The 11,021-nt window shown below is 37.2% G+C and overlaps 1 protein-coding gene across 1 annotated transcript; it reads right to left on the bottom strand.

The window, feature by feature from the left end:
• Positions 1-7,960: 7,960 nt before the first annotated feature.
• On the bottom strand, positions 7,961-10,742 carry LOC105955623 (Pentatricopeptide repeat (PPR) superfamily protein). Its single transcript, XM_012979385.2, has one exon. It carries the CDS (start codon positions 10,290-10,292, stop codon positions 7,989-7,991), a length of 2,304 nt encoding a protein of 767 aa, XP_012834839.2. The 5' UTR covers positions 10,293-10,742; the 3' UTR covers positions 7,961-7,988.
• Positions 10,743-11,021: the final 279 nt, after the last annotated feature.

Below are 11,021 nucleotides of genomic sequence, written 5' to 3'. Positions count from 1 at the left end.
AATTCAGTTGCTAATTGAAACACAATCAGGGAAAAAATTCAAACGGGAAAATGAAAAGAACAAAAGGAGTATATTACCTTCACAAAAGAGAGTATCGGACAAAGGGGCGGATGCACAAGAAATAAGGAATCACAATTTTGGATGAGGATGAAAATGGGAGAAAATTGAGGTTTTGGATGTGGACGAAAATGGGTGAAGTGCAATTGGTGGAGAATTGAGGTGGAAGTAAAGTTGGTATAGTCAGAAATTGTAGGCCGCCGACCACCGTGTTGGCGGCAGCAGCAGGTGAAGGAGGAGGACAAAGTGAGGCTGAAGGTGTGAAACGGCGTCGTTTTACGAAAAGCAGAATAAAAAAAAAAAAGAAAAAATGAAGCAAGCAGGGAAAAGAAAAGAATAGAAGAGGCTGATTCGACCGACGGAAAGAAACGACACAGTTTCAACATTAAATGGGCCAAAAGAAAAGCAGAAAGAAATGGGCCTAATGAAAAAGGGCTTATCCCCATATATATATACTTAATATATATATACCTGTTCGAGAATATGGGTGCTAAAGAATATCCTCGAATTGGTAATGGAGTTGAGCAAGATAATGCAAATTCCGGTTCGTCTCGACTTCCGATTCTGTAGGTATTTATCTTAAGGAACCAGTTTTAAGAGAGCGTCCGATCGGGATGATGACGATTGACGTATAGTTGATTATTTACTTCTTTTTTTTTAAATTATTTCTTTTGAGTGTTTTTCGATTTAGAGGCGGAGCTCGACGGCTTTCCGTTTTCCTTTAGTTGTTAAATGTATATATGAATTTTCGTCCACTGAACACCCTCTACGGTCGAAACTGTACTCAAAAAACGAGAATCGACCATATACACGTTCATTGCTCCGATTAATCATCGGACTAATTCAACTCGGAAAAAAATAGGAGTTTCGACTATACACATTTACTGCTGATTAATCCGACTAATTTCGACTCGGAAAACACGAACAAAACTATATACGCATTGACTACCTGACCAATCGGACTAACTCGAGTAATCAAATCCGACTAATTCAAAATCAGAAAACACGAATTCTCGATACACGTTTTTAGTGCTGGGATCAATCCGACAACTCACATAGGTTACTGTGCAGAGTACTACGCTTCCTCTTGGGCCTGGCGACTTTTTGAACAGGGAAGAAACGGTTATCGACGTAAGGAACGAACACCTCCCCAAAACCCACGGGTTTATCACAACCCTCAAACTTTTGCTCCCGAGCGTCGTAGACCAGAACTACCGGAGTTTCCCAATACGTCATGCTTATAATCATCCGACGTATCACAACCTTATCTCCGGCGAAAAACATCGGCCGGAGAGAGCTAATATTTTCCGGCACATTCTCGATACCGGTACTCATCAACACATCCCAAGAAGTATTGTTCTCGTTCCTCGTCCAGATTCTAACCACCGTCTCGTCTTTCGCATCGTTGCTGTAAACGCACAGACGCCCCTTCAAACACGTCAGGAAAATCGGTCTGTCGTTGTTGCCCCCCGCGCCAGCTGGCTTCTTTAGAATTTTGAGCTGGTCGTCTCTCGGATCGAAATAGAAGATCTTGACAATGTTCGAGTTATCGTTGTCGACGTTGAGCCAATACACGGCCCCGTCGAAATACAACCCCGATTCGCTGACTTGATCGGTCTTTGCGAACGGCTTCCGCCTCTTTTCCGAGATTCCGGTCCTGAAGGAATAGACGCTGTAGTCCGGCTGCCTTGAATTCGATATGACGACGACCTTGAATTCGTCGAGAATCGGGCCGTAACACATGCCGGTGCTCGTGAGGCTCAGGGACCAAGGCGAGTGGAATTCCATGGTGGCTCCGGTTGAGAGATTCCACAGGACGTAATTCGACAGCGACGGCGGCCGAATATGGAAAATTAACATTTCACAAAAGTTGTAGATAATCAAGTTAGCTTTCCAGAACATGTTAAATCATCACAATCGGAGCTCGTACGAAGAAGTTATGACGAAAATACGAAAGGGTGGCAGAACTGCCGATGCACCTTTTCATATACAACCGTTCGTGACCAATGCGACTTGTCGCATATTAAATGCCTCACAAATGTCCAATGCACGAAATTTTGTTGAAAGAAGACTGAGTCGAAGAATAATGATCAGGTTTTATATTATTTTCGATCCATGAATATTATTTAATATTTTTTTTTGTGGTTCCATTGTAGGTGCATTTTTACAGCACACCTATTCCGACTTCGAGGCTTATTTTGATCATGATCCAGTCCGAATCTCAGAAAACGTAAAAGATAAAAGTTGTAGAAAATTTTGTTGGCTATTCGGATCATATTGAATCAACAAAATCGGAATACAGACGAAAGAGATATGATTAAATCATTTAGCACTGCCATAATATTGACACGATTTGGTGCTACCCACAAAGTTTGAATTGACGAACATATAATTTATCGGGTACGTTTTTTAATATCTATTTGTGCAATAAATTGATAATGCTATATGATATAATGATGGATTATTGCATGATAGTTTAATTTTAATATGTGGAAGAATGGTAAACTATATACAATAAACTATACACAATATATTTGCTTAATGAATATTCATTATGTTTGTGTATCTACATTAATGATAGAAATATTTTTATCCTAAATGCAATAAAGTGATATGGTATGTGTTAATTATTTGAATAAGCTATCATAAACCGCATAACGTTTCTCATGAAAATGCAATATTTATTTTCATAAATTGCATATAGTTTTGATACGGGATTAACTTTCCCCCAATTTTCATTTGATGCGGAACCGTCCAATTGATTAATTTCGAATATGTTATATGAAATTTGAGAGTACGTGATCTTATTAACGTTTTTTGTTATTGTCTATGAACGATTAGGCTCGTCTCGTATATTAAGTATGAGTTACTTAGTAAAGAGGAATATTACTATACATATTATTATTTGTGTAAGCCATACTAATTCCTTAGAATTGTGCTATTGCATGGACATGCATTGATTACATGCGATAGAATTTATATCAATTTGTTATGTTGGACATGAATTAATTTATGCCATGAAATATAAACTTGATGTTATTATGTATTCGTGTGTATACTATGTATATGTTGATAAAGTATGCTTGATCTATTGCTTCTTTCTATAATCAACTAGTATGAACGTCGTGCTCACATGTCAAATATTATGTTTATTATAATATTTATGTACATATGCTTTATATATGAATCATACTATTGTTTAATTAAAAGCGTGATTTTAAATAAAATAGAAAGAAAGAGAAAGCTCAATTCATGAGAGCACATGAGTAGTTCTTGTTTCAAGAACATAAAAGAAGATCGAGTCGTTGGGTTCGATTATTGATATCACATTTGCAAAATAATGATCTACAATGTGAATGGATGAGATCGGATTTTGATTTTTCAAAGATCCGAAATAGTTGTTAACAACAATGGATGTTTTGTTGAAATAAAATTCGAGCAGTTTACTTAAGAGCTCGTTTTGTAGAATTAAATTGTTGGATTTGACTGAATTTTGAACAGCATGTTTAGGACATGCAATCCTAAATTATGAATGATTAAGATTAGAATTTATATATTCTAACTTTAATGTTGAATAGTGGAGATCAACCGCCATTTGAATAGATTAATATTCTCTTGTTTATTGACAAGATTTAAGTATCTTGACGAATTTTCTCTTTTGAGGAAAAGGAAGAAATCTTACTATCTCATTTGTTGACAAGATTTAAGTATCTTGAGAAGATTTCTCTTTTTGTGATTTATTGAAATACAATTTCCTTTGTAATTAAATCATATTGGTGATCCAATATATTTCTCTAACTAAAGAAGAAATGTATTTTGTTACATTGTGTATCCTTATTGATAAATAAAAATAAGGATTTCAAAGCATTTAAATGCTATTTGAATCAAAGTTGGAAAATGCAACTTTGACAAATGAATTAAAAAATGAGTATTGAAACTCTTGAAAAAAAAAAAATTTATGGATATCATAATGATAAATTCTAGAATACAAACTCTAGAATTTGTGGGGAACATTAGATATTCCGAGCTAACCACATTAATATTTAGAAATGTGGGGGTCTTTAGGCCCTAACCAGTAATCACATTAATATTTAGAAATGTGGGGGTGTAAGGCCTAGTATAATTAAGTGGATAAATAATGATTGTGCACAAGATAGTCACTCTTGATGCAAATTGATTATATTGTGTTTTCTTGTAAAATAAGAAAATAAATAAGTTCGTAATAAAAGAACTTATAAATGTGTAAGTGGTAAATCATCAATATATGTGTGAGTGGTAAATCATCAAAGTGATGAACAACCAAGTTAATATATGTGTGAGTGGTAAATCATCAAAGTGATGAATAATCAAGATACAACAAGATGGCAAAGAAAATCAATACGTTTGATTTTGATTTGATTTTATTAACTTATGAGTTATAAAATGAACGATGGACAATTGTCTTCTTTCAAGTAGTAAACCATTAAGGTTTAGATGGACTATTCAAAAGAAGAATTATTCCAATTAAGTTAAATTAAATAGCTATGGAAAATCTTGATTATTTATAACAAGATATTGAAACTCGTTAAGTGATTCTAAAGTAATATTTGATAAAATTGTGTTATCAAATAGTTCTCGTAATAACGAGTGTGACCAGTGTGTTTATATTAAAAGCACATGGAAATGTATGTCCATAGACGACATTATAATCATGAGATAATGATCATGATATTATTTTGAACGTTGAGAAAATATTGAAAATAAAAATAAATTTATGTTTGATGTCAAAAGACGAGGGTTTAGACGATGTAATCTTATAGATTAAAGCCACTAAAACAAAGATAGTCTTATTGAAAGTCTCATGTTGAGACACTACTAGAAAATTGATCTAGTTGTCTAAAAAAAAAAAAAAAAAAAAAAAAAAAGAAAAAAAAAACCAAGTGTTTACCTTGCCAAAAATAATGATGAACAATGGTTCAATTACAAATATATTTGGATAGCTTGGCAGCATAATGAATTGCAAACTAGTAAATATGTAATTCCAAAATAAATAATCATTCAATGATATTATAAGGGTTCTTAGGTAATCTAAGTATCGCCTTTAAATGGATTACGTTAAAGAAAATATCTTATTGTATTAGGAAAGTACATTGGATATTTGAGTTCACTAAGATTATGTATCTTGGAAATCCTCAAACAAAATTGAATAGCTCGATTCATGGACGAATTCGAATGTATAACTTGAGATAAGGTTAGAAAAGAAGTTGAATAAATTTCATAAAATTATTGGAGGATGTTCCGTGTTGGACTTAGTCGGTGTCTACAATTATGAATAAATTGTGATAACCAATCGGTTATGTTAAGGGCACAAACGACATGTATAATGGCAAGTATCGATACACTCGTACACATAAGACCATTAGGCAATTGATCTCAAAAGAAATAATATTGATTATGAAAATCAATGGTTAATAGCGGATCCGCGACTAAAAGTCAACTAAAGAGATCAAACATATTGCCTATCTAGGGGAATGGGATTAAAACACATAAATTAAGGACAATCTTGGTGGTAACCCAACCATGCTGACTGGAGATCCCAAGAACTGGTTCAAAAGGGACAACTAAGCTAAGAAAGTTCAGTTGAGCACTAAGGAACTCATTCCTAACTCATTCCCGCGAAAGATAATAGTGCTACCTGCAGAGAGGGTAAAGGATAAGCGAAAGCTTTTAATGATTCCAAAACCTTGTAACAAAAGGTGAGGTATTGGCAGGATACCTTTAATAGGAGATCACCTATGTAAGTGTATGAAGTGAGGGCCGCTTCAAAAACTTGACAAACACTTATGAATCCAAGATGCGTGTCCATGGCCAAAACGGACACAATCATGAGAACTAAGGAAATGTGAGAATAGTATTGTGTGGGTTGCATTGTCTTGGTTTACACGAACGGCTGACAGTTCAAGACATCGCGTTCACTACTCAGCCTAGTAAATCCGATGTAACTCTACTACGGAAGGTTCAAAGCTATATGCTACCTATCCCGATGCAATACTATTCGTGGGAACTCTAGAGAGAATCGACGCCCTCGTTTTCATTCATGTGGGGGATTGTTGGGAAAATTGGTTAAAAATTGAGTCATGAACAATTTTTTATCAATGTTATTGTACGGTCTAATTAAGTATATAAATGAATTTTGGATTAGAATCAATTTTGTGGTGAATGAAAAATTACTAGTCCAAATATAAGGAAAGTGAGATTTTGAGTTATCCCATATTGGAAAAGTAGAGAAGTACTGATCTGTATATATATCAAAAACATTAGGTCATGGGCTTTTAACCCATTGGGCCCTTATTACTCGAAGCCCATCTCGATTGGTCTGACTGGTCTGAATTGGTGCGGCCGAACCAATGCAAACCATTCGGCTCAACTCGAAATGGTGCAACCACTCCCAATTGGCTCAACTCGAAATGGTGCAACCATTCAAAGTAAAGGTACCTTTGAAATGGTGCAACCATTCAAACAAAAGGTACCTTTTTGCTCCAAAGGACACTACTTTTCGAACCTTATAAATAGACCCTAACTTTCCCACAATTCCTCACTTCAATCCAAAACAAGCCTACTACATATTAAGCATACCCTTCACAGATTCTCTCGAAAAGTTCTACACAAAGTACAGTTCGTCGTATTTGGGATTGGGAGTGCTCCTATTCCAAGCCTTGCCGTTGTATCTTGGGAGACGATTTCCATTTAATACGTTAGCACCGTTGCGGGGAAATTTCGTCTTAAGGACAGAGTCAACTCGCCTCGGCAAATTTACGTTCATTGCAGATAATCTTTTCGTATTTTCACTAATTAATTTGTTCAACCAATTTACTAAACTCACTACCCGTTTTATGTATCGGGAACAAAACAACAATCATGTCCCGCCACGATCTGGAAACTGCTCGGAACCGGAGGACGGACTTCGCCGGCAATTTGAACAGGATGGTTTCTATCACGTGGAGGGGAATGTCAGCTGCATTTCTGTTGTTGCCTTCCGCCATGCGGCGGTTGTTGTTGGCGGCGCGTGTGTTGCAGAGTGATTTGTTTCTCTCAGTTTGTAAACTTCACTTATATATATAGTCTTCGTACACGTCACCGTAATTTAAAAAAGGGTAAATTACGTCCACGCCCTGAGATAATGTTAAATTACGAAAAAATCCCTCATGTTTGGATAATTAAAACCACCCCTCTCAACTATGAATCTTCTTGCACGTCCACTTTATGGTGTAAAATTCAACATAATTTTCTAAATCCTACGGAATATTCTCTATTTTGTACTCGTTTTGTGTAAAACACCGTTTCTAATGCACCACAATCTGGTATTAGAAGCCGAGAGGCTCATCTTATGATCATCTGGTTTCAAAATGTAGAGATCGAATGAGATAAAACGGGTACAAACTAGTGAATATTCCATATAATTTAGAAGATTCCACTAAATTGGACACCAGAAATGAACAGAAATGAACGTGTAAGAAAATTCACAATTGACGGGTAGTTGTAATTACGCAAACATGAAAGGAGTATCTATCAAACACAACAGTTAACATTTGTTTAGACTAGAAATATTGCTGATTAATTTCACTCGGAAAACAAGAATTAAACTACACATAGTTATTTGCTGTGATTTACACGACTACTTCGACTTGTTTTAACAAACTGTACACATGTACTGCTGATGAATCCGACTAATTCGACTCAGAAAACACGAACAAACTAAATTCATACACATGTTACACGCATTTAGTATACGAGTGTAGTTAGTTCCATGTGAATCGAAATTGAACAAACTACTGTATTTCACAATGGATTGTTCCGAAACAACTTTTGATAACTCGACTTTCACAATAACTTAACATTAAATAAAAAAATTAAAAAATCTAAAAAAAAAATTAAAAAAAAAAGAAGAAAAATCATAAACCAACCCAATTCTTGAAGGCCAATGCTGCCTCTCTCTTCCTCAACTGATTCTCTGTCTGAATTTTCGGTGTCTTCCCCTTACAGTAATTTTTATGGTACTTCAAAAACAGTGCACGGTACTTATACTTATCAACAAACATACCACCTTTCTCCATCATTTCGACTACCTCATTGGCTCTAACGAAGAACCCACCTCTCACAAAAGTATACAGCACAGCATCCAAGAGCTCAACATCGAACTTCATTAACCCACTCGAAAACGCAAACGATTTCATCTCCCCCCAAAGCTCAGTTACCTCAATATATTTCCCACCAATCGCAGCGTATCCAGTCACCATCGAATGAAAAGTCTGCGCATTCGGATTGTGCCCCAAATCCCTCATCTTCTTCAATGCCTTCTCCGCATCTTGCATTAACCGTTTCTTGCAGAAGAAGTAAATCACATTGTTCCACTCGTGTACTCCACAATCCACCGTTTGCCCTTCTTTTATTTCGTGCAGTAGCTTCGACATTAAATGGGATTCTTCCCTGGAATTATTTTTCACTATATTTTCGAATTCTCGATTGCCATTTCTCGGTATTTTAGCTTCTTTCATCTCCTTGAACAGGTTGAGTGCACCCGTTGTGTCGTTTTCGATCACACGGGACTGGATCAAAGCTTCGTAAGAAGATGCGTCCAGTTGAATTCCAGCTTTTCGAGCGTCTCTAATCAATGATTTTACTTCGCCGATTCGATTTTCTTGATAGTACGCTTTTAAGAGGGAGTTGTAAACAGATGAACTTGTCCTAATGCCAGCTAAGCGCATTTCATCTAGAAGATCGTGCGCCTGATCTAGCCGACCGAGAGAAATGCACGAGTGGATTACGTAAACGAGTACTGAATTATCGGTAGATGCTGGAGAATCTTCTTTCTCTGCTTGGATCATGAATTCGACTAATTCCTTTACTTTACCAGCTTCTAGAAAAGCTTTAACCAATCTCACATAAGTTCTCTCCGTTGGCATGAGAACACCTCTTTCGGTAGTAATCAGTTCAACTTGCCCCTGCAACTTCACAACAAAGGCATCGAGCAACTCTTTCGCCTCGGATTCAAGCCTCGAAAACTTTCTGTCGTAACAGAAATCTTCGTAAGAGAAGAAAATCTGTCGAAGCAATACTGGGTTTTTAGCTTCATCGGATTTTGTAGTACAATCTTGATGAGGTGGCGTATTACCTCTTTTTTCGGTCTCGAGCACTAAATTAGCCACACCGATTGAGTTTCGGGCTTTCTTTACTTTACGAAGCATTTCGAGGACCATATCAGAGGCCGAATCCAAGTCCCCGAATTTCAAATGACAAGAAAGCAGACAGCTGTAGAACTGGCGAAGCTGAATATCTGTCACGCTATGAACTTCTTCAATATGCCTCCGAAGCTTTTTGAGCTCCTCTCTTCGACCGTTTCTTTCGTAAATATGGGCCATGATGATTAATGACGTGGCATCACTTTTAATATTGATACGAGGTATCATTTCAAGAAGCTGCTCCGCTTTCTTAGTAGTGTCAGAAAGAAGACAACCCGCCAAAGCAATGTTGAAAGCGGTTGCATTAGGCTTCATAGATATCAAAGGCTCGTTGCATTTTTTCCGAGGATCGATTCTCCCATCTTGAAACAAGTAACCTATTTCAAGAACCAACTCAGCTGCTAAGTAGGCCCCACATGAATTCTCCGACATATGAGCAATAACTGCCGACCAAGCTGTCACAGGAGGGTATTGTTCTGTTTCGATTAGTTTCCTCAAAAGAGTGGATGCGAGAATAGGTAGCCCACTTTTAGAAAGGCCCAAAGACAGATAAATGAGAATCTCCCTGTCGAATAAAGTTTGCTTGTGGTTCTCAAAGGCGTTTTCGACCAATTTATAAGCCTTTTTGAGCCACTGAGTGTCTAAACTCTCTGTTAATCCAGCAATCAGCTTTGTCACGGTGGATTTTCTGGCGAACCCTTCGACACGCATGTGCTGCTCGTGTAATTCCCATGCATTCGTAAGTCTACGCTCGTTTACTGCGATTTCCAGCTCCTCAAGAAGTTTGCCTGTGTCTCGAGCTTGGACTAGAATTGTGCCGCCGGACATTGTTGTGAAATTGTTCGATGAATGTCCGTATTTTAGGCGAAATGTCGAGACACTGTTTTGGCTGTACGAGTCAGAGAAAGACTTGTGGGGGTACCTGTTAGCAGCATAAGGGCATTTGGAGTTTCTACTGAATCTGTGTAAAATGTAATTTGCCGTCGCCCGAAGGCTGAGTTTTCGTGTAAGAGACATTATGCTCGAAAAGCTATTGAATCATTGGCGTAGGACGGTTTCAATATTTAACATTCAGTCTCAATTTGCAATGTAATCTCACTGGGATATTTTGTCGAACACTTGGGTGCAATAGTATGAACCCACATAACATGTTAACTTACAGTAGAATAGGACGCAGAACAGTAACGATAGATAGTCAACCGAGGATTTCCATGGTGGATAACGATATTCGCCGGACGAAAAGGGGCGGCGGAGGCCGGAGCAGTGATGCTCAGAGATGCTGCTTATACAGCTAATAAAGAGAAAGCTATAACTCCAGTCTCCAATTTTACACCTCGTTAAGGCGGTGACAGATCGGAGTTAGAGTGTTGCCGGATTACTCGGACGAGACTGTGACGGCGGTATAAGGGTGGTACTCATGGCGGCGGCGGTGGTGGTTCTGGGATTTTACAGCGGCGAGAAATGATGAACAATACCGTTGGAAGGAAATAAATCATATATATATAGCGTAAATTACACCAACACTCCCCAAGTTAGGTATAATTACATGTAGCCCCTTCTAATTTAGAAACTTACGTATACATTCCTTCAGGTTTGATATTAACCAACTTAAACCCAGTTGATGTGTTTGAATTTGTAATATTATTTTTGCCACTAACCAAATATTGCATAAATTACATCCTTCTCCCCTGATATTATATCTAATTGCATATTTGAAAAATATTCGAATGCCGAAAAGTTTAACTT

This window comes from Erythranthe guttata, chromosome 6 (assembly GCF_056151865.1).
Source record: "Erythranthe guttata isolate IM_541 chromosome 6, IM_541, whole genome shotgun sequence".
Classification (NCBI taxonomy): Eukaryota; Viridiplantae; Streptophyta; class Magnoliopsida; order Lamiales; family Phrymaceae; genus Erythranthe; species Erythranthe guttata.
Note: the sequence above shows the minus strand (reverse complement) of the source record. Positions and strands in the feature narration are given on the sequence as shown.